The following is a 24,703-nucleotide window of genomic DNA, read 5'->3' as shown; positions in this document are numbered from 1 at the left end:
TCATTCCGAGTTGATCGCTAGCTGCTTTCGTTCGCAGCGTGGCGATTAGGTAAAAAAGCGACAGTTCTGCGCATGCGTATGGGGCGCAGTGCGCACGCGCGACTTACTTTCACAAAAGCCGATGCAGTTTCACACAAGGCCTAGCGACGCTTTTCAGTAACACTCTTGGCCGCTGAGTGATTGACAAGAATCGGGCGTTTCTGGAAGGTAACTGACCGTTTTCAGGGAGTGTGCTGAAAAACGCAGGCGTGTCAGATACAAATGCAGGCGTGCCTGGGGAAACAGGGGTGTGGCTGGCAGAATGCAGGGCGTGTTCGTGACGTCAAAACAGGAACTAAACAGTCTGAAGTGATCGCAAGGTAGGAGTAGGTCTGCAGCTACTCAGAAACTGCTTAATAAAATTTAGATGCCGTTCTGCGATCCGTTCGGTCGCATTTCTGCTAAGCTAAGATACACTCCCAGAGGGCGGCGGGTTAGCGTTTGCACTTTGCACTGCTGCTAAAAGCAGCTAGCGATCGATCAACTCGGAATGAGGGCCAGTGTCAGATCTTATAAAATTATATACAACCAGTAATAATGTTTTATGGGGAACATGGACCTTCTGTTCATTTACTATTGGCAAAAAACAGACTTTTTGGTGTGGTTGACATTGCTAATTTGTACAATATTAATCTATAACCTGTATTTTCCTAAATTTCCTTGTACCTGATACCATATACACTAACATGTATCCCTCACATATTCTATTCTTATTTGTCCATTACTGTAAAAATCAGTGTATTTTAATTGGAACATTTGAACTATTCATATAGTTGTCCAAAGCATACCCCTCAATGAATACTTGCTATATGCAACTGTTAATGTAAAATTCTGAGTGCAATTCATTTCTTTAGCTGAGATTTAGACATGAAATTGTTTAACGCTTTTACATACGAAGAAAAAACATATTTGTTCATATATATCTATGTAATGTTTCTGCAATCTTCCCATATTGTTTTTGTCGTAAATACTCTGTTTAATGATCGCTCCTGGCCTTTTATGTAGGAGAGAATTATATTTGTTAGACATGTTTAAAGTCATGATAAAAACTATTGGAATGGCATGATTTTAATTTACTGTAGAAATATTAACTTTTAATAGCTTTTAAGCATGCAAGTAAAGCAGGCAGTTCCTTTCCCATAAATTGATCGTTCCGCCTCCTCAAGTCACATATGGAATAAGGGTCATGATTCAATGAATTGACGTAAATCGACTCAAGGGATCAGGTCTTTCTGACATCTGCTGTACAAGTTAAGCACAACAAGACTGTTAAATGGTACAGATACTTTAGCGGGAGATGACTGAAACAATTATTTAAATACTATGACAGAACCCTCTTGGAGAAGAACTATGTGTTCATTTGTTATGAATTAGTGATTGCAACCACTTTTTCATATCGGATACTGATAAATAACATTTCAATCTGGAAAAGTAAGGGAGGTTAAGAAAAGAGAAACATTTATACTGTAGTAACTGATGGGAAATAGTTTCTATACATTGTGTGGTTTTGGAAGTAGCACAACCCTGTAATTAAGCTTTACATATGGTTAATTCCCTTGTCTGTTGAGACTGTATGTGTTTTAGCTAATAGTTGAGTGAACATTTCATCATATCAGCACAAAGGTTCATTGTTGGTTACATCCATTCAAATGGAATGACGCACATTGACAATTTTTCATGCTCGCTGTTGTGGCATTTCTTAAAGTGTACCAGTCCACTTATTCATAGTGGAAACACATTTTTGACCGTTAAACCAAAGCCAGAATCCAGACAATCAGGTTGCACTGAGGCACATGTTTCTAGTGAATTGAAAATTGGTTCATAACAGTGGTGCCTTCACTGTAGATTAACTTTAATTTGAGGAAAAAAGTTTGTTTTAAACAGTCTCTGTCCAGTTATCTGATAATAAAAACAAATAAAAAAACAACAACCCTCAAATCCACGATAGTTCCACTAATGTGATATTAAAGAACTCTCATGAAGGCTAGCTCACTTAGCAATGATAAATAGTTAATATATTTTTCACATTTCCCACTTTCAAGTTCAATTCAAGTTGAAGCCATAGCTTATCAACCTGCCAAGAGACACTTACAAGTAATAAGGCCCCGAGATTTGCTTGCAAGAGATGTGTTTGCTTTTACCAGTTATTTTTCGTGACCAGATCATTACACAACACTCACTACAACATACGGTAGCACCATTGTACTATTTTACAGTTCTACATACCAAATGATATATGTGCATTAGTGATATACAGGTACTGCATGTATTGAAAACAAGCGTATACCATTGGACAATTAACTGGCTTGTTACCTAGACAGATCAGTGACTTTTATGAGCGTAGACAAGTGTTTAGCTGTTGTATCATAACATATTCAGCGGTGGATAAACGAAGCCATTTCTGTGACATATATGAACCTGACCCACAATCAGAATATGGTTGACTGGATTCATGAACATTGGGATATGAAAAGAGAACCTGCTTCTGCTACTGAAAAGCAAAACTGTGCAAATACAGAAGGGCAGGCAAAAAATGTTATCGGACTCTGGATAATAAACAGCCCATGAAGAGAAGTGCAAATATAAGAAAGAACTCTCTTAGATAAGTCTGGGTCATATGTCCAGCACTCTTGAAACATTGGTTAAGTTTAGTGCAATAGGAGCCATCGAGAAGGCCATTTATTTCTGGACCTCTAGTAGATGCAGGCTATTAAACAGGTGAAAGATTACACAGTATTAGATCAGCTATGTGAGTTGACATGAATCTATTGGAATACATATTATTGGAATGTGTATTTGCATTGTTCAAAGGAAGAATGCCCATTGGTTGAGATAAGTAAAGTCTTTCCCTGTTTTATCTGATTTTGTTCCATTTCAGTAATGTATCCTGCAGATGGCACATTCATTCTTCAAGACTTTGAGTGGTAATATTATTTACATCCTGAAGCTTCGGCTCCCTGTGTTTCCTCTACTTGCATTCTTCAAATGTACTTCCTGTTAGAATATGGAGATAGATATATTACTGCTCAGACTGCATCACTGTAGAAAACATTAACAACCATTCCAAAATTCCAGTGACATTTCTGCTTATGAACTATACACCTCACCAAAAGTCTAAAGGCCAAAACTATAATAGTGATTTGTTGCATGTCAGAAAAATAACAAATTACACCTCCTTATGTTACATATTTTATTTCTCCCTATCTACATAGATGGGAAGGCTGCTCCACTCAAAGCTGTCTCCTATCTGCACCATTCTCCTGCTTTCCTATTTTACTCCGAATCCAAGGAACTTCATACTTCTTTAACAACTGTCCATATCAAATGTAAAACCCATCAATCGCACTGCTAAATCGCTGCACACACCTGTAACTACTTCAAGCAGTAGTGAATGTTAACTGCATTACATGAAAGCCATTGTAATATATTCATTTTATTTCTGTTTGAATCTGATCAACTATTTAGAATGCACGTCCTTCAGGTTTTGGGTATGTGTGACCGGCGGTCACAATCCCAACGCTGTGAGATGGCCGGCAGGGGGTGAGCACAATGAAGCTCACCACACAGCGGGCTTGGTGGCTTGCTATAGGTTCTGTTCCCACCCTGTGGGTGTCATGGTCAGCCCTGACTGGGAATAGTCCCTGTTGGTTAGCATGCCGACCGGCTGGATTTTGATTGGCCGGGATGTGGTGGTCGGTATTGTGACCGATGGTCTCCTGACCACCAGTCACATAACTACATCCCGCCTTTAGCAGTGCTGGATTTACCACTAGGCACGTGAGACATGTGAGGCACGTGCCTGGGGCAGCACGGCAGGGTGATGAGGCTAGGAGGCTAGGTTATTCTGGGGGGGGGGGGGGTTCTGTCATTACCACAACAATACACACTGAGATAGTTTTTGCAGCACGCTGGGCACGTCTGTAAGCGGCTACACAGCAGCAAGATATAAACAACCAGGAGTGGTGAGGTTAACTGCACGCACAGCATGTTGGTAGGCTCCCTCATAAAAGCGATCTCATTGTGTATGACCATTTGAAAAACTTGGTCCATTTTTGACATGTACGGAGATGCAGACAGACATTTCTCTATATATACCTACCTCCACAAATGGCTGTATTATTGGAGAGGAACAATTATATTGAGAGACTTGTCCAGAGTATTTCTAGGATAATTCAAATAAAGTATATTTTTAATTCTTCTATCCAACAATTCTATCCGTTTACCGCTATAAGTGAGGAATAGAAGATGTCTGGGTAATATTGGATATGCTGTTACTTTCAAGTGGCCACATGTTATTAATTTGATACTATTTTATTGTTGCAATCGATTACCTATAAGTTTTTTACTACTGCAGTAATAAAACTGTTTCTTGCTTATATATGCAAAGTTGATTGTCATGTTTATTCTGCCATAAATGCACTTGGTTATAATAGCGTAGAATTTATAATAAAAGTGTTCTAGTCTTTAGTAGAATTAGCGGCTTCTGGTGGAGTCTAACTGTTCTTCTATATTGAATGTGTATACACAGACACATTTATATTTTCTGCTGCTAGGATATATTATGAATAAATGATATAACGAAATAGAAATAACAAGCACCCGAATCCCAAAGAAAATATTTCTAATTTGAGCGTGAGTTCACGGACAGTATGCAAGACATAATGAACAAATAAATGAATTCAGCCCCAAAAATGAATCTTAGGAGGTGTTGACACTGATGATCTGATTCAAAGATACATGGTGATGATGATAACCATCAGTAGCACTGGCTAGCTGCTTCAAATTGGCGGTTTGTGTAGACTTACGGCTTAATTCAGATATGGACGCAGTTGGTACAGTAGCTGTGTCATAGGACACAGCTGCTATACAATAGTATGCAAAAGCAGCAGGAGGCGTCTTGCATTCATAGAGGCTTCCTGCATGTTTGTATGATCTGCTGCTGCGTCCCAAAATGCAGCATCGGATCAGTCTGCGTGAACATTGGTCATCTGAGTAACCCACGCTTCCTTGGCCAGTGACGCTGTATCCATATACACATGTTTTGATAATATCAGTAACATATATACTCTTGTAACATTACATCCCATGTGTACATCTGTAATTGCAATGCTAGATTACCTTCTGGGCCTTTGGAATATCAGTGTGACGCTGAGCACGTACAGACCGTGCTGATTTCACTGGCTTGGCAGGAGCACAGTACATCTCTAGCCTTCTCAGATCACAGCTTTGGAAGCAGCATTCATCCACTATTCCCCTGTGATGTGATCGTCGACTGCTGTATCCATACCCTACAGGTTTGCCTGGAGAAGAAAACATGCTGTAAAACAAACGCTAAAGTAGACAATGTTCATTTATTCTTATTTAAAAAAAATATTTCACTTGAATCTTATCAGTTGTTAAATATACATAAAAAAAACTAAGCAAATGAAAGCCCATTGAATATTTCACACACTTGTCATATTGTTACACAGTGAGATAATATTGTACTTTTCTTATTCATACTTGTTTCACAACTGCAATCACCTGGGGCACTAGTGTGATGTGCAACAGTGACGTGTGGTGAGGTAATGGCTGCGGAGGCACTGGCTAGTATCAGAGCCAGATATACACACAATATATGAACCCGAGGGTTCATGTGGGCATTATACAAAGGTGCAGCAGTATATAATGCTGGAATTTGGTGAATTTTGATCAGAGATGTGTGGACAAAGTAGTAAGGTCATAGGGGGTCATTCCGACCTGATCGCACGCTGCGCTTCCTCGCAGCCGTGCGATCGGGTCGGAACTGCGCATATGCGGTGGCCGCATTGCGCAGGCGCGTCATTGCCCAGTGACGGCTGTCACCAGGCAGCGACGCTGCTAGCGAGGAAAGCGGTCGCAGGGGCGACCACAAGAAGATTGACAGGAGGAAGGCGGATCTCGCCGGCAACTCACCGTTTTTGGGGAGTGGTGAGTCCAACGCAGGCGTGTCCAAGCGTTTGGAGGGCGGATGTCTGATGTCAATTCCGGGACCTGCATCGCTGGATCGATCGCACAGGGTAAGTAAGTCTTACCCTGGTTTTCTTTTACAGGAAACTTTTTTTGCATAGCAGGGCTGCACAAGCGTTCACAGCCTTCTATGCAGAAATACACTCCCCCATAGGCGGCGTCAAGTTGATCGCACGGGCAGCAAAAACTTGCTATGTGCGATGAACTCGGAATGACCCCATAGTCCAGTGTAATCTTGAGTTTTTTAACTATAAAAATTTATATAATAATACAAAAAAATATTTATAATATCTTCTATGTATTTTTCTTATAATTTTTATAGTAAAAACTATACTGGAGTATGCGGTCACCTGCCTCACCTGACCGCATATCACTGATGTGCAGACACAGAGAATTAAAGCCCTGTAAGAAGCAGGCAGGCTGTCAAATGACTGCACATATGGTATGAGTGCTCACTTCATGTCCATATGATAAGCTTCTAAAGCACAGCATCGGTGCAGTATTATCGGAGTTATTGGAATTGACGTTCCAAAAACTCTGTGAAACATATATAGTTTTGCTTCATAAATGAGTCCTGATAGTTGTCATGGGGAGTTGATTGTTTCTTGGGGGCATATTTACTAAGCCGTGGCTTTTAAAAGATGCCTCTTTTGGCAGTTCTGGGTGCTGGATTTAAAAGGGCAACAACATTAAATGCAAAACACTCCTGGATTTGGAGTTAATATTATTGGTTTTTATATTCCATACCCAGAACTGCCAACAAGAGGTAGCTTTGAAAAGCTGCTGCTTAGTAAATATACCCCTTGGTCATCTTATAAATGAGAGTTTGAATGGAGAGATGAGTTCTGGGTTTCATTTACTGTACTCGCGGAAATGGGTAGTGCAGTAAATAATGTTTTGTTACTGTTTTACTTTAATGTAAGGTAATGAAAGGTAGTGAAAGTAAAATGCCTTTATCTATATAAGTATCCAGGGAAGTGAGACGCTAATTATACTCTGTTGATAATAAATTACTAAATTATATTTAATAAAGAAAACTATGTTGCATTATTACTAATGCTATCAGTGGGTATATGCGGGTTTACAGTCTAGTGTCTATTTATTGCTAAGTTATTATTAAGCTACCTAAAATGTATTGACTTCTATGGGATGGCATAGTAGCATGCACACAGTTCTCTAACAGATTAGAAAAGAACTGTATACTGTATTAATATTCTTAAATACTGTATTCATATTAATATTCTTAATACTGTATTAATAGTCTTAATAAAATCTACTAAAGAACTCTGTGTGCCGATATGCAGTCTCCTGGCATGCATAACCTACAGTATATAAGTCTTCAGCTGTCACAGAGCTTAACCATAACATAAGCTGTGTCCTTTAAAAAATTGGCTCTACATTCTAGGGGGTAAATTTACAAATAATCGTTTTCCATTGATTTTTATCTATATTAAATAAATGAAAACCGATCTTAATTGATGTTAATAAATGTGTATTTTAGCCCTGGAAACAATTTAAATTGATTTTCTTTGATTTGATATAAATGAAAATTGACCTTTAGTAAACAAGCTCCCAGAAACCAGCCCACATAGAAATTTTGAAAATGTGCTAATTATGAATTACATAGCAAGGTACTGTATGCCGGCATCACAACCATAAGTATGGCGAGTAGGTAAGGGCGGGAATGTGAAATTTAGGTGCCACCCGCCGGGGGTTAGAGTTAGAATGTGGGGGGAAGGTGGAGGTTAGGGTTAGGCTGCAGGCAGGGGGTTTAGGGTGAGGCACAACTGGTGTTGGGGGGGGGGGGGTAGGTTTAGCAATTAAGGGTGGAGGGTTAGGGTTAGGCTGCAGGAAAGGAGGGAGTTAGGTTTAGGGACCACCAGGGGGAGGTTAGGGTCAGGCACCAAGGGGTGAGGTTAGGGTTAGGCTGCGGAAAAAGAGATGGTTAGGGTTAGGGGAAAGGGGGGTACAGTCTTACCTCCCCCCTGTTAGGATTTAAACAGTTGGGATGTCGGCGTCGGTATTCTGACTGCTGGCATCCCGTCATTTGGTTGTTACCTTATTACTTTATTATTAATCTTTTAGACACTATCCTTTCACATTATCCTATATTTGTTTGCAATGTCTTATACTGGGATTGGTATGTACTGCCGCCGCTCGGGATGCCAAATATCAGGATCCCGACATTGGCACCCCCATTTGGCAGAATGATGGCGGGGGGGGGGGGGGGGGTGAGTGCAACAAAGCCCCTTGCAGGCTTGGTGGTGAGCTTTGCTCACCTCAGGTTCTATTCTCCCTCTATGGGTGTCGTGGACACTCATAGAGGGGCAATCACCTAGGTCGCCGGTATTCCGGTGGCGGTATAGTACCCCCGTTGGGATACCGGCATCGGTATTGAGACAGCAAGGATCCTGACGGGCGGTATGTTAACCGCATACCCTTATAACTTGTACCTATTGGAATAATATGAAGCTGCTATCCATTCTATATGACTTAAAGGCGATATATGCTCACATTATGCCACTTTATTGTGGTGATATAGCTTTAATACTTCCTATTTTATAAACATCAGTGAACGTTAACATGAAAATTATGCTTTTAGGTATGAATAATAAATTCACACCTTTACGCTCCAGTTACTACAGCATAAACAGACATAACTATCAGCACTTTAGTGATAAACAAACTGAATATTTTATGTTACTGCAATCCTGGTATTTTTGCAGTACCATTATATTATTTGTTATTGCTCATAAATTATATACTGTACGTGTATTATTCAGTTACTTTGTCACCTTCTTTCCCCTTTGCACTGTTTCATTATTTATACTACATCTGTGCCACTGTATAGTCATAATAATGTAGTCACTTGTATGTTCTTAGATTGGATCAGTGTTTTGCTTGATATTTTGTAGATCTTTTTTAAGTATAGAGTAACTTTCAGTAGTGGGCAGCACATAGGGTCATTTATGACAGGCAGTGCACTGGTACTGGGGTGTAACCAAAGGCTCCATTTAAAAGCAAGTCACAAAATGGCGTAAGTGGTACAGTCTCCATTGCCAACAAAAGAGACCAAGCAACTACTTTCTGTGTCCAACATAATATTCCAGGCTTTGCTTTGTCCCCACTGGGTTGTAGTGTTATGCACATGTGCAGACAGCCCTTAGCAGTCCTTATCTGGCAGTGGTAGGCTTATGTTACCTCAGAAGAAGACATCACTGTGAAGGTTAACAGCACTTGCCAGAAAGGTAAAGTATGTTAAATACCAGAGGAACATTTGTCAGTATCATATTGATATTAAATAACAAATGAAGAGTAGCAAATTGCTGCAACTGCTCCTAGCAAGCAAGAGAATCCGACCCACAGTGTGGTCTCAGCAATGGCAGCTGTAAGGTCCAGGACAATTGTGACCATGATGACACACCGCTAGAGAAGTCCGAGCCACTGAAGAGAAACAAGGCAGCACTACTCCAAATCACAAATCTACAAAGCCTCTGAGTCCCCAAACACAACAGTCAGCAGGCTGCAGGAGAAGAATGAGGACCCCAGCATCCCTAGAGTCGTCCAGTGGTCACAAGAACCAGCCAGCCACCCCGCAGAGGTAAGTACTGTATAGATATTGCTTCAACCAGACTATAAATAGAATATGAAATACAGAGGCAGGATATAAATAAGGATCATTGAGACAGAGAGTAAATGGAAATATGTCTCACTGCTTCTCATTAAAATGCTGTTATTTATTTTTATTTTGATGCCAAGCACTGCTACTGACCACCCACTGTACTGTGCTCTGGATGCACAGTTACCAGTTATGAATTTCAGCATACAAAGAGTATTTTGTGGCCCATGTTGAGTTGTATGCACACTGACAGCAGCACATCCCTGTCTCACTGACAGCAGCACATCCCTGCCTTACTAACAACGGGACAGATGTATTAAGCCTGGAGATGTGATAAAGCAGTAATAAGTGGAAGGTGATACTGTAAATGCACCAGCCAATCAGCTCCTGTCATTTTTCAAACACGTAATGATTGGCTGGTGCGTTATCACCTTACACTTATCACTTCTTTATCACTTCTCCAGGCTTAATACAACTCCCCCAATTATTTTCAGTCTGTGTGATAAGGTGTATATAAAACATAAATGAATTTCATGTATTCACACAAACTTTGTTTCATGCACAAAATGATTAAAAATATTGTATAAAAACACCTTCAGGCTGTAATAATAATTATATCCCTAAAATGTGAAATTATGGTATGCAAATATTCCAAAATATGTAAATATCCGATATCCAAAATACTTCTTGCCCCAAGTATTTTGGATATGGGAGGCTTAACCTGTAGTGATATGTTTACTGTAAAATAGAGCCGTAACTAGACATTTTGGTGTTTTTTCCAGAAAGAGCACTGGTGTTACCCGCCATATTTTGAACAGGGACATGGTCTTGTGGCAGTAATGTATTCATGAAGTTGTGACACGCAGAGGCTGCGCAGCCTGCTGATGCCTGTCACTGCTGAGAGGCTTTGCAGCTATGCTGAACTGCAGTACCTGTGGAGCAGGCATGGGAGTTGCAGATGATGGCTTTGGATTTAAATAAATTCATGAGGAAATTGTCTATCAAAAAATTCTTTATGAGCAAAGAGAATAGTGGTGAGACGGTTGATGTAGAAATACAGAATACACAGTTTAAGCCGAAATCAGTTTTTAATCTTACACATATGAGAGGGAATTTCCTAGAAACATTTTTGAGTCTGTGTTCAGATGAGGTTCAAAGTTTAGAGACAAAATATATTAAACCTAATCTCACTAAGAAAGAACGATTAGCTTTAAAAAACCTAAGAAAAAATGCAGAGCTGGTTATTAAACCAGCTGATAAGGGGGGTGGAATTGTGATTATGTCCAAAGCATGGAATGATAACGAGATCTTGAGACAGTTGGAAGATCAGACCACATACCATAAACTGAGAACAGACCCCACAAATGGGATAATAAGTAATTTGGAGATTTTGCTAGACAAATTTGGGAAACTGGAGGTCCTGGGAGAGAAAGAATATACATTTTTATTGAATCAAGAAGCGGTAACAGCAGTAATTTATATTCTTCCAAAAATTCATAAGGATATAACCAACCCGCCCGGGAGACCTATAGTATCCGGCATTAATTTGGTCACGGCTAATCTATCTGAGTTTATAGATTATTATTTACAACCTTTGGTGATTAAAAATTGCTCCCATTTAAAGGACACCAAAGATCTTCTAAATTGTTTAGATAAGATTAAATGGAAAGAAGGATGGATGGTAGTGACGGATGTCGTTTGATCTTTATACACAATCATCGAACATATTCATGGTTTAAAAGCCATTTAGTGCAGTTTATTCTTATGAATAATTATTTTCTTTTTGACAATATTTTCAATTTGCAAAAGGTTGGGACTGCAATGGGCACCAGGTTTGCTCCAAGTTATCTACATTTTTCATGGGTCAATGGGACAACAAGATGATATGGAACAACAACCCATTTGGGGCGAACCTGGTGTCCTGGTCCCGATACATAGACAATGTTATTTTGATTTGGAGAGGAGGTATAGAACTTTGAAATGAAGTTTATACATATTTAAATATTAATAGTTTTAATATAGAATTTACTTTTGAAAGCAATGAGACTTCAATCAATTTTTTTTAGATGTTACCACCTATATAGGACAAAATCAACTACATACCATGTGCTTCACTAAACCAACTGACTCCGGAACATTCCTATGGGCAATTTGGATAGTTGCCACCATCGAAATTGGTTGTGATTGATCCTGGATGGCCAGTTGAGGAGAGTGAAATGAAATTGTTCAAAAGAAGAGAACTATATACAGCAAGCTAAAATAATGAAAGAAAAATGTATAGCCTCAGGATATCAATCACATAAAATAGAAAAACAAGCGGAAAAAATCAAAGAGGTAGATAGGAAAGGACTATTATTAACCAAAGCACCTATATCTACTGACAATTCTATACATGAATGGGCATTCATCACCACTTTTAGCGGTCAATAGTTTATGACTTGTAATACTAAAAATGTAATATATGGTATAGAGTGTTCATGTGGATTATATTACATTGGTCGCAGGAGTGCGCATAAGTGAACACGTACATAATAAAAAAGGGGTACAAACCCACACATTGTCAGAGCATTTTAGATGGAAACATAATAGTTCCACCAATGAGATTTAGACGTTCTTTAGTTTAAAGTGGGTATCAGGCCATTGGAGACAACGAGATCTGGCCAGTCAATTAGCAAAAGCAGAGAGGAGAACAATTTTTGAATTAGGGCTACTACAACCAGGGGATCTTAATTTGGACTTTGAAATAAAGTGGTTCTTGTGATGGTCATGTTTGAGCTTTTATATGTCCACCTGACGTGAATGGGAATCTCTGTTTATTTCTCTGTCTTTTCTCGTAAATAAATTTAAAAAATACCCATGTGTGTTTATTTGTGAAATATATATATATATATATACATATATTCTCTATTTTTAGATTCTTTTAGCATGCGGATGATTGTTTATAAGTTATAAAGCGATACTATTTATTGTTACTATTATAACAGGAAGAAGGACGATGCTGATGAACTGCGTTTTGTAAAACAGATCGGTGAGGAGGAGGAAATGTTTAGTTGTTACCATAGCAATGTCCTGGAAGTGATGTATCGGGACTCAAGAATAGGAAGCTGTATTACGTGCACAGAACTGTAAAACAGATCAGCGAGTAGGCGGTAATGTTTATTCATTACCGTAGTAATGTCCCGGAAGTGACGGATCAGGAATTATGAACAGGAAGCTGTATTATACGTATAGAACCACACGGACGTCGGATGCAGCTTAGGATCACAGGACTTGTAGTTGGTTTCTGTATAGGGATACGCTGCGTCCGACGCCTTGTTATTGGACAGTGTATCCTTTTTAAAGCCCGCATGATGGACACTCTACACTCATTCATCTGGATTCCTTGAAAAAGACCCCAGTGCTGGGGTAGAAACGCGTTGGGGCACCAGGATTATAGCAGCAAGTGGAGGCGCTATTGTGGCAGGATACGGGAAGCGAGATAATGATCAGGCTGTTTTTGAACTGGCTAGTGTGTCGGTTCATATATATCTGGTAATTGCCATATCACAGCCTTCCAGGCTGCTATATTTTAATTCTATGTGTGTAGTTTAGTCTTGAGTTTTATATGTGATTTTTTTATTGTACCTTTTGATGTATATGTTATTGTCATTCATTAAAAACTGTACTTCACTATACAAATTCCTTTTAATATTTTGGGTACAACCTGGAATGAGGAATACTTGTTGAAGATTGAACATATGGATTGAACTAAACAGTAGCACTGGATAAGTCATACTATCCTTTTTTTCTTGGTTAAACCCTAAATTTGCCTCTGTCCATTTATTCATGTTACACCACTCAGTAGTGCCCCTTATTTACAATATGTCACACAGTGGTACCCCTTATTTATGTTATACTGCACAGTAGTTCCCCTTATACATGTTATGCCCCGCAGTAGTAACCCTTATACACATAATGCTATACAGTAGTACCCCTTATCCACATTATGCCATAGAGTAGTACCCCTTTTTCACATTGGGCCGCACAGCAGTATCCCTTATACACATTATGCCACCCTGTCGTTCCTCTTATTTGTATTATACCACATATTATTATCCTTCATTCAGGTTGCAGCATACAGCAGTACCCCTTATACACAGTATGCAACACAGTAGTACATCTAATTCACATAACGCCAAACAGTAGTACCCCTTATACCTGTTATACCACATAGTAGAGCTATTTATTCACATATTACCACACAGTAGTACTGCTTATACCATATAGTTGTAACCTTCTTCCCATCATGCCACACAGCAGTACCCCTTATACACATTATGCTACACAGTAGTACACATTACTCACATTACACCACACAGTAGTACCCCTTATACACATTACACCACACAGTAGAGCTTCTTATTCACATAATGCCACACAGTAATGACCCTTATACCACACAGAAGTACCCATTATACACATTACACAACACAGAAGTACACCATATTCATGTTACACCACACAGTAGTATCCCTTATACATGTTACACCACATAGTATTACCACTTATTCACATTATGCTACATGGAAGTACACTTTATACATGTTACACCACACAGTAATACCCCTTATACATGTTACATCACACAGTAGAGCTCCTTATTCACATTATGCCACACAGTAGCACCCCATAATTCACATTATGCCAAGCAGTAGTACCCCTTGAACATGTCACACCACACAGTAGTACCTCTTATACATGTTACACCACAAAGAAGAGCCCCTTATTCACATTATGCCACAAAATTGTACCTCTTATACACAGTATGCTGCACAGTATTAACCATTATTCACATTATGTCACAAAGTAGTACCTATTATCAACATTACACCACACAGTAGTACCCCTTATATACATTACACCACACAGTAGAGCTTCTTATTCACATAATGCCACATAGTAATAACCCTGATACCACACAGAAATACCCATTATACATTTTACACAACACAGAAGTACACCATATTCATGTTACGCCACACAGTAGTACCCATTATACATATTACATCACACAGTAGAGCTCCTTATTCACATTATGCCACACAGAAGTATCCCATAATTCACATTATGCGAACCAGTAGTACCCCTTGAACATGTCACACCGCGCAGTAGTACCTCTTATACATGTTACACCTCAAAGACGAGCCCCTTATTCACATTATGCCACAAATTTGTACCTCTTATATATAGTACGCTGCACAGTAGTAACCATTATTCACATTATGTCACAAAGTAGTACCTCTTATCAACATTATGCTACACAGTAGTACCCCTTATTCATGTTACATCATACAGCAGTACCCTTCAGTCATGGCTTGGCTTGCTCTAAAGTCTAAGTCTTGGCGTAACAACTCCTTTTGTACCAATTCAAAATAAAATTATACAGAAATGGATATTTCTGCATTAAGGCACTTTTTAGGCATCTGGTCTAGTTGCTAAAAGCTGAATGTAAGATGTATATAGTAGGTTACAGTAATAGCAGAAAGCAGGGGGCATAGCCAGAACTTTGTGGGCCTCATAGCAACATTCTGAAGGGTTCCCTGTCCCAATGCTTCTAGAGAGACACCTCCCTGCAGCAGTTGTTAATTCTATACCATATAATAGTGCCATGGTTCATGTTCTGAACCATACTAGTGGCTTAGTTAATGTTATGTCCAACAGTGGTGCAATAGTTTATTTTTTTTTCATATGAACCATGGTAGTGCCCTAGTTCATATTATGTCACATTTTAGGGCTGCAATACACTACTCCCAATTCACATTATGACATACAGTGTCCCCAGTTCATATTATGGCACATTACAGTGCTGCCCCCATTTCATATTATGCCACACTATAGTGTACTCACTTCATATTGTGCTACATTACTGTGCTGCCCCCATTTCATATTATGCCATAGTATAGTGCACTCACTTCATATTGTGCCACATTATTGTGCCGCAGTTCATAATATATAACATTATAATGTCCTGCAGTTTATTAATTTATACTATAATACAATGAGCAGATCCATGGGCATACCTAGATACCTAGAACAAAAGTTTGTAAGAGCCCCTATGTACCACCCAATATAACTGTGACAGGGATGGTGGGCTCCTCTCAGCTCTGGACCTCATAGCAGCTGCACTCCCTGCAGCTATGGTAGCTACGCCCCTGTATATAACATATGTAACAGTGTCAGGGAAGGTGGGCACCCTCTCAGCTCTGGGCCTCATAGCAGCTGCACTCCCTGCACCTATGGTAGCTACGCCCCTGTATATAATACATGTAACAGTGACAGGGATGGTGGACCCCTCTCAGCTCTGGGCCTCATAGCAGCTGCACTCCTTGCACCTATGGTAGCTATGCCCTGTATATAATACATGTAACAGTGATAGGGAAGGTGGGCCCCTCTCAGTTCTGGGCCTCATAGCAGCTGCACTCCTTGCACCTATGGTAGCTATGCCCCTGTATATAACATATGTAACAGTGACAGGGACGGTGGGCCCCTCTCAGCTCTGGGCCTCATAGCAGCTGCACTCCCTGCACCTATGGTAGCTACGCCCCTGTATATAATACATGTAACAGTGACAGGGATGGTGGACCCCTCTCAGCTCTGGGCCTCATAGCAGCTGCACTCCTTGCACCTATGGTAGCTATGCCCTGTATATAATACATGTAACAGTGACAGGGAAGGTGGGCCCCTCTCAGTTCTGGACCTCATAGCAGCTGCACTCCCTGCACCTATGGTAGCTACGCCCCTGTATATAACAAATGTAACAGTGTCAGGGAAGGTGGGCACCCTCTCAGCTCTGGGCCTCATAGCAGCTGCACTCCCTGCACCTATGGTAACTACGCCCCTGTATATAATACATGTAACAGTGACAGGGATGGTGGACCCCTCTCAGCTCTGGGCCTCATAGCAGCTGCACTCCTTGCACCTATGGTAGCTATGCCCTGTATATAATACATGTAACAGTGACAGGGAAGGTGGGCCCCTCTCAGCTCTGGGCCTCATAGCAGCTGCACTCCTTGCACCTATGGTAGCTATGCCCCTGTATATAACATATGTAACAGTGACAGGGACGGTGGGCCCCTCTCAGCTCTGGACCTCATAGCAGCTGTACTCCTTGCACCTATGGTAGCTATGCCCCGGTATATAACATATGTAACAGTGACAGGGAAGGTGGGCCCCTCTCATTTCTGGACCTCATAGCAGCTGCACTCCCTGCACCTATGGTAGCTATGCCCCTGTATATAACATATGTAACAGTGACAGGGACGGTGGGCCGCTCTCATCTCTGGACCTCATAGCAGCTGCACTCCCTGCACCTATGGTAGCTATGTCCCTGTATATAACATATGTAACAGTGACAGGGAAGGTGGGACCTTCTCAGCTCTGGACCTCATAGCAGCTGCACTCCTTGCACCTATGGTAGCTATGCCCCTGTATATAACATATGTAACAGTGACAGGGAAGGTGGGACCTTCTCAGCTCTGGGCCTCATAGCAGCTGCACTCCTTGCACCTATGGTAGCTATGCCCCTGTATATAACATATGTAACAGTGACAGGGAAGGTGGGACCTTCTCAGCTCTGGGCCTCATAGCAGCTGCACTTCTTGCACCTATGGTAGCTATGCCCCAGTATATAACATATGTAACAATGACAGGGAAGGTGGGACCTTCTCAGCTCTGGGCCTCATACCAGCTGCACTCCTTGCACCTATGGTAGCTATGCCCCGGTATATAACATATGTAACTGTGACAGGGAAGGTGGGACCTTCTCAGCTCTGGGCCTCATAGCAGCAGCACTCCTTGCACCTATGGTAGCTATGCCCCTGTATATAACATATGTGACAGGGAAGGTGGGACCTTCTCAGCTCTGGGCCTCATAGCAGCTGCACTCCTTGCACCTATGGTAGCTATGCCCCGGTATATAACATATGTAACAGTGACAGGGAAGGTGGGACCTTCTCAGCTCTGGGCCTCATAGCAGCTGCACTCCTTGCACCTATGGTAGCTAGGCCCCTGTATATAACATATGTAACAGTGACAGGGACGGTGGGCCCCTCTCAGCTCTGGACCTCATAGCAGCTGCACTCCCTGAACCTATGGTAGCTATGCCCCTGTATATAACATATGTAACAGTGGCAGGGACGGTGGGCCCCTCTCAGCTCTGGACCTCATAGCAGCTGCACTCCTTGCACCTATGGTAGCTATGCCCCTGTATATAACATATGTAACAGTGACAGGGAAGGTGGGACCTTCTCAGCTCTGGGCCTCATAGCAGCTGCACTCCTTGCACCTCTGGTAGCTATGCCCCGGTATATAACATATGTAACAGTGACAGGGAAGGTGGGACCTTCTCAGCTCTGGGCCTCATAGCAGCTGCACTCCTTGCACCTATGGTAGCTATACCCCAGTATATAACATATGTAACAGTGATAGGGAAGGTGGGACCTTCTCAGCTCTGGGCCTCATAGCAGCTGCACTCCCTGCACCTATGGTAGCTATGCCCCAGTATATAACATATGTAACTGTGACAGGGAAGGTGGGACCCTCTCAGCTCTGGGCCCCATAGCAGCTGTACTTCCTGCACCTATGGTAGCTACGCCCTTGGCAAAAGGCATCTTCTTCTCATTCTTGGTAGCCTTGATTATGCGCATGTGCTACTTGATTGTACAAACGCGGTTTTTGAACCTGGAAGTCAATTATTTCATGACTGTATTATGCAAGTGGTGACGAAGTGTCAATTGGGCACTGTCATTGCTGGGACAGCCTCCTATTGGATACTCTGTCCTGTCATGACTGTAATGTTAAATGACCTCATTACGTATGTCATCTGTTATTACTGTGAATAGCAGGGATTGCATATTTTAAATAGCCGGATAAAAATGTGGATAAATATAAATAGAACCCTAAATACATTAGATGTTGGTACAGACATAGGGCTGAAGGCAAAATAGTTTTTCTTACAGATCTAGTATATTTTCACAGTGCTTATGCTCTGGAGATAAACGTATGAAACTACTAACGATTCACAGTCATATGAAACTCGGTTGCATCTCCACACTTAAGGCTGAACTTGGTGGCCTTCATACATAGGCTATGTTAACTGAATACTTAATGGAGCATGTAGTCGTTACTGTGGGCTCTGTAGAGGTATATATATGCAGAGATCAGTGTGCATTCAGATGGGTCTCTTGTATCAGATCTATGGCTTGTGCAAGTGCACAATGATGAGCATAACAACTATGAAACAAAGCGTATGGAATGGGGACGGTGCAGTTGCATAGATGCTCAAAATTTGGTATTTAGGGGGTAATTCAGAGTTGATCGCAGCAGCAAGTTTGCTAGCAATTTGGCAAAACCTGGGGGGTCATTCCGAGTCGTTCGCTCGGTATTTTTATTCGCATCGCAGCGTTTTTCTGCTTAGTACGCATGCGCAATGTTCGCACTGCGACTGCGCCAAGTATTTTTGCTATGAAGATAGTTTTTTTACTCACGGCTTTTTCTTCGCTCCAGCGATCGTAATGTGATTGACAGGAAATGGGTGTTACTGGGCGGAAACACGGCGTTTTATGGGCGTGTGGATAAAAACGCTACCGTTTCCGGAAAAAACGCGGGAGTGGCTGGAGAAACGGGGGAGTGTCTGGGCGAACGCTGGGTGTGTTTGTGACGTCAAACCAGGAACGACAAGCACTGAACTGATCGCAGATGCCGAGTAAGTCTGAAGCTACTCTGAAACTGCTAAGTAGTTTGTAATCGCAATATTGCGAATACATCGTTCGCAATTTTAAGAAGCTAAGATTCACTCCCAGTAGGCGGAGGCTTAGCGTGTGTAACTCTGCTAAAATCGCCTTGCGAGCGAACAACTCGGAATGACCCCCATGTGCACTGCAGGTGGGGCAGATCTAACATTTGGAGCAGAGAGAGTTAAGGTGGGTACACACCAGTAGATATATCTGCAGATCAATTGATCTGCAGATATATCTATGTACGGGGGCAGTGTGCTGTGCATACACACTGCCCGATCCGTCGGGGGACTGACGTCATGAACTGGGCGGGCAAGCGGGCGCCCGCCCGCCCGCCCAGTTCACCTGTCAATCACCGCCGACCGCCGCAGCATGTGTACGGGCGATCGGACGACCGCCCCGTACACACACAGCGACGCGCCAATATATCGTTAGATATATTGGCCGTCGGCTGTGCTGCACAGCCGACGCGATACGTCTGTGAACGACGGAGTTCACAGACGTATCGGCCATACACACTGGCCGACGGTCCCGCGATATATCGGCCGTTCAGGAGAACGGCCGATATATCGACCAGTGTGTACGGGCCTTTAGATTTGGGTGGGTCATATTGTTTCTGTGCAGGGTAAATACTGGCTACTTTATTTTGACACTGCAATATAGATTTCAGCCTGAACACACCCCACCCACATCTAACTTTCTCTGCACATGTTATATATGCCCCCCCCCCCCGCAGTGCACATGGTTATGACCAACTGCTAACAAATTTGCTGCTGCAATCAACTCTGAATTAGGCCCTTAGTTCCATGCAGGCAACACGAATGCAATTGTGGTCAACTTGCATGAAACTCTGATACCCCAATCATACCAATAACTTGGCTCTAACATGGTTATTGAACACTGTTTCAAGCTGTGTCTAGCTGTTTGAAACCATGTTCACATTGCAAGCTGGACCCAGGTTATTTTCAGGTCATCCCATTGCCGGTGATTGGAGATGACATGATCTTAAAGCACCGGTGATCCTGCTCTCTCTATAGATTTCACACTGAAGACTATCCAGACCGGTCCTGGGTTCAACCCTGGTCATGACCTGGGTCAAGTTCCGGTGGCACTGAACTAGGCTAGACCCTTTCGCACCAAGCCAGGACACGGGAAAAGGGTCGGTGTGAAAGGGGCATAAGTGACTGAGTTTAATGAAACCTTCATAACAGCAACCCAGCGCATAATGACGTGATCAAATGCTGTTCCATTTTCAGTCAGTGCATCAGTAACTGTCTGTTAGCAATCTGCTGGCGGCTGTGAATAAAGCGTAAATACTGCCCTCTGACCTGAACAATGTACACAATCTACAGCAACAAAAATGATTCCAGTAGGTGGAAGTATTCCAGGCAGATTTGCAATCAGCATTTCATCAAAATCCCAGACAAAACAGTAAATTTATTACATCAGGTCAGTAACAGGTCACGTTTAAAGGATATCCAAGCTAAAGAATACATGAGTCACTCATTGGCTGTTTTCTTTTGATTCAATGAGCAGATGTTCAGTTAAGAGACAATATTTTAAACTTCACAGCCATTTTCCCGGGGAACATAAATATTGCATAAATGTTAGTGCATTTTCTGCTGGCTGAATATTCAATATGCAACTATAGCTTATGCAGTATCAGAGATTTTTGCTGCAGTCTCCCATTATCAACCATTTTCAATCGCAAAAGCATCCTCCATAAGTTTGTATAGGTTTCTATGGGGGCTGCTTTATTGTGGTAGCTAATGTGATCTTTGGATGACATTAGATACTGGCATAGGCGTGCGCAGCACATTTTATTAGGGGGTGCACCGTCGGAGGGGTGTGTCTAGCACCGCCTTTTGGGCATGTCCAGCACCATCTATTGACAGTCAACGCAATATAAAATATCCACCCTTGTACCAATCCTAATAAAGCAGATACATTGTAAGATGTTGTGGTGTGCACCAAACAAACACCCCTGATGGCACTCACTGCAATTACACTGCTCCTCCTCAGCCTGGTCTGGCTCCCCCTCTCTTTCCCCTGCAAGCTGCAGCAGCTTACTTACAAGTCAGTCACTCACTGATACTGACAGTCGCAGACTAGTACTGCTGCTGCTGGAAAAACGAGTGACGTGTCAATGTTGCTGCCGACTGCCTGCCAGTATTGTTTTTGTCTTCCTAAGAGGAACACTGGCTGCATGCTGATCCTCATCAGTGGCTGGCATTGGCATAGCATAGGAGAGAGGTGGGCATGTGGTGGGTGGGCATGCGAGCAGCATGACGTAATCACATCACATCACGCTGTTTTTGTACATGGAGGTGGAGCCGGGAGTTTGAAAGCCGATGGCAGTGGCACCCTTGATTAACCCAGGGGTCCGGTCAGTAATGCAGTCCTGACAGGGTGCAGCGCAGAGGGGACAGCCTGCTCGGTGATTGCTGCATCTGGCACATGAGATGGGGGTGTCAGATATTAGGGGGTGCCTGTGCACACCAGGCCCCCCCCCCCCTGCGCACACCTATGGTAATTGGAGCCTATAGGCTGCTTACCACATCATTTACCAGATCCCTCCATGCACTTGCAGTCACACTGTGAGGCCCCGCAGGAGAAATTATGTGATTGCTTAAACACTGCAGAAATGGGTTACTTCTCGGAGCCTCTTTTCCTGCGGGTGGTTTTTAATACATTCTAGTGATTGCTGTGATAATTGGCGATATGAAATTTTAATTATCAGGTCTAGAACCGTCAAATTAATAAATATCCCCCAAAATATTTGACCTGAAATGAAGAAACACCTGTGGCAGTATTTCTGCCAATAACACCTATAAAACAGTGATTAGTGACAGGACTTTGGTGACATAGATATGACATTACTACTACTGCTGATGTTTTATAGGATATTACTGAAATTGATGGGCATTACTGTAACTGTTGGCAAATACTAAGGATATGAAGTTATTGCACTACATTACACCTGTACATTTAACTAGTGGCTTATTACTGCTGCTTTCTGTATGTGAATCCCTCCCTATGTTTTTTCCGCAAGCATCCTCCTTGTGTAGGGGTTTAGCTCTATTTTTCATTCATGATCATTATTTTCCTGTTGAGAATCAGACTATATTGTAGAAATCAAGCTTTCACGAGGAGCACAATTTCACATTGCTACATATTTCGCACAATCCGCATCCCATATGCTCATGCAATGTGATAAAATCAACTCAATCCACAATGCGATAATTGAATACAGTACATTGCAGGGATGTATCAATTATCGCATGCAGGGACAAAGCTTGCGAAAAAGCTCTGTCCGTGCGAATGCACTCCGCAGCTTTCTCAGGGCACCGACGAGTATCCCTCCCCCTTGCTCTTACCCTGTGATTGGTGTTCCAGTGCGCTCCTGCGGCTCCAGTCATCTGATTGCTGGCTTCCAGCTCTGTGACCCGTCTGATGACTGCTGTAAAGTGAGATGGCGGTTTACAACAGACACCAGATGACCGGGGTCACAGTGCTGGAAGCCGGCAATTAGATGACCGGAGGCACTGAGGAGCTCACCAGGGACACCGATCACCAGGGGATTTAAGTATGCTTAGAAACAAATTACTAATTATTATTTTTTTTGCGGTGATCAGCCTGTGGTTTTATTTAACACAAATGTCCGGTCCCTGCTCTGCCTGTCACAGTGGAGAACAGAGCCGGGAACCGGAAGGAACCAGCGTTATTATCACAGGAATACTCCGGTATTTCTTTCACATTTTGTTATTTAGTAAATTGGCCAAATTACGTTTCCCATTACAAGCATAGGAAATGTAATCTGATTACTAAAAAGAAATTAAATTAAAGGGCTTGAAGTAGTTTTTTCACAAAAATTAATCAAAATGCCCTTTAATACATTTCAGTGAAACTAAAATAATGTGAAAATGGTGTGAAAACACCCCTTTTCACATTATTTTAGTAAAAATTATTTTAATATATATGCCCGAATGAGTGCAGACAGAGTGCCTTGAACAGGCCTTCTAAAGAGATTGCTACACTATGGGGTATATTCAATTGAAGTCGGATCCATTCCGACATTCATTTGTCGGAATAGATTCGACAAGGGCTATTCAATGCCATCTCAATTCAACTTTTAAAAAAAGTCGGATTGAGATGCGGGAGTTGAGACGGGGGAGAGCCGCGGGCAGACGGGGGAGAGCAATGCTACAGCAGCAGCTATAACAGCATAGCTGGAGGATGTGTCACAGCCGCCGCTCATGGCAGCGTCCACCCGGCTCCAGTAGGTCTCGCTTGCTGGAGCCAGGTGGACGCTGCTGTGAGCGGTGGCTGTGACACATCCTCCGGCTACGCTGCTGTAGCGCTGCTCTCCCCGTCTGCCCGCAGCTCTCCCCCGTCTCCCCGCTGGTCTCCCCCCTCTCCTCCTCTCGGCTCCCTCATCTCAATGTGACTGTTTTTTGAAAGTCGAATTGAGATGTTCGAAAAGGGGGCCAAAACCTATCGGTTTTGACCCCGTTTTCGACAGAAGCATGCGGACAGGCAGCTATTCCGCTGATCCACGCTCTTTTCGACAAGTCGAATTCCTCGACTTATCGAATAATTTGGGGTTATACTGAATAGGTCGGAACACCTTCAAACCTACAAAAGTTGAAAACTGCCGTCTTTTCGACAGACGGCAGCTTTCGACTTCAATTAAATATACCCCTATGAAGTATTTTCAATTGATGTTGGATCCCTTTCGTCGAAAAGGATCCGACACCTCAGAATTCATTGAAAGTCGGATTGACATTGTCAGAAACAGGGATAAAACCTGCCAAATCTGGCCACGCTTCCGACAAAACATGTGGATTGGCGGCTATTCCGCCAATCCACATTTTTCCCGACAAGTCGGAATTGCCGACTTGGCTGAAAAATGGCAGAGGGATTGAATAGGTTGGAACAGTTTCCGACCTAAAAAAGTCAGAAACTGCTGTCTTTCAGACAAGACGGCAGTTCCGACTACAATTGAATACCCTAGTATGTCTAATTTGACTCTTGCTGGAGTTCACTGTATTTGTTGGGGGGAAGAAAAGGCTGTACAGTTATCGGCTATCAGTTATCATGATGGAGATTAAAGAATTCAAAAGCATGAGGGAAGAGGGTTCCGCTTGTGAGAGCTTACATACTATATAGGCCCAGATTTATCAAGCCTTAGAGAGTGTTAAATTGCACGTTGATAAAGTACCAGCCAATCAGCTCCTAACTGCCATGTTACACTCTGTATTTCAAAAATGACAGTTTTGAGCTG

General features: G+C 42.2%; 1 protein-coding gene across 4 annotated transcripts in view; it reads right to left on the bottom strand.

The window, feature by feature from the left end:
• Nucleotides 1-2,681: 2,681 nt before the first annotated feature.
• The window catches only part of IGF1 (insulin like growth factor 1), a 125,578-nt gene continuing 103,556 nt past the window's right edge, over nucleotides 2,682-24,703 (bottom strand). For all 4 annotated transcript variants that reach the window (XM_063927794.1, XM_063927796.1, XM_063927797.1 and 1 more), the window contains exons 3-4: nucleotides 5,158-5,339; nucleotides 2,682-3,033 (exon numbers count right to left, since the gene is read on the bottom strand). In XM_063927794.1, the coding sequence (XP_063783864.1) occupies nucleotides 2,974-3,033; nucleotides 5,158-5,339 (242 nt within the window). In that variant the 3' untranslated portion in view covers nucleotides 2,682-2,973. The remainder of the gene's footprint in view (nucleotides 3,034-5,157; nucleotides 5,340-24,703) is intronic.

The sequence above is a fragment of the Pseudophryne corroboree genome, chromosome 6 (genome assembly GCF_028390025.1).
Source record: "Pseudophryne corroboree isolate aPseCor3 chromosome 6, aPseCor3.hap2, whole genome shotgun sequence".
Taxonomy (NCBI): Eukaryota; Metazoa; Chordata; class Amphibia; order Anura; family Myobatrachidae; genus Pseudophryne; species Pseudophryne corroboree.
Note: the sequence above shows the minus strand (reverse complement) of the source record. Positions and strands in the feature narration are given on the sequence as shown.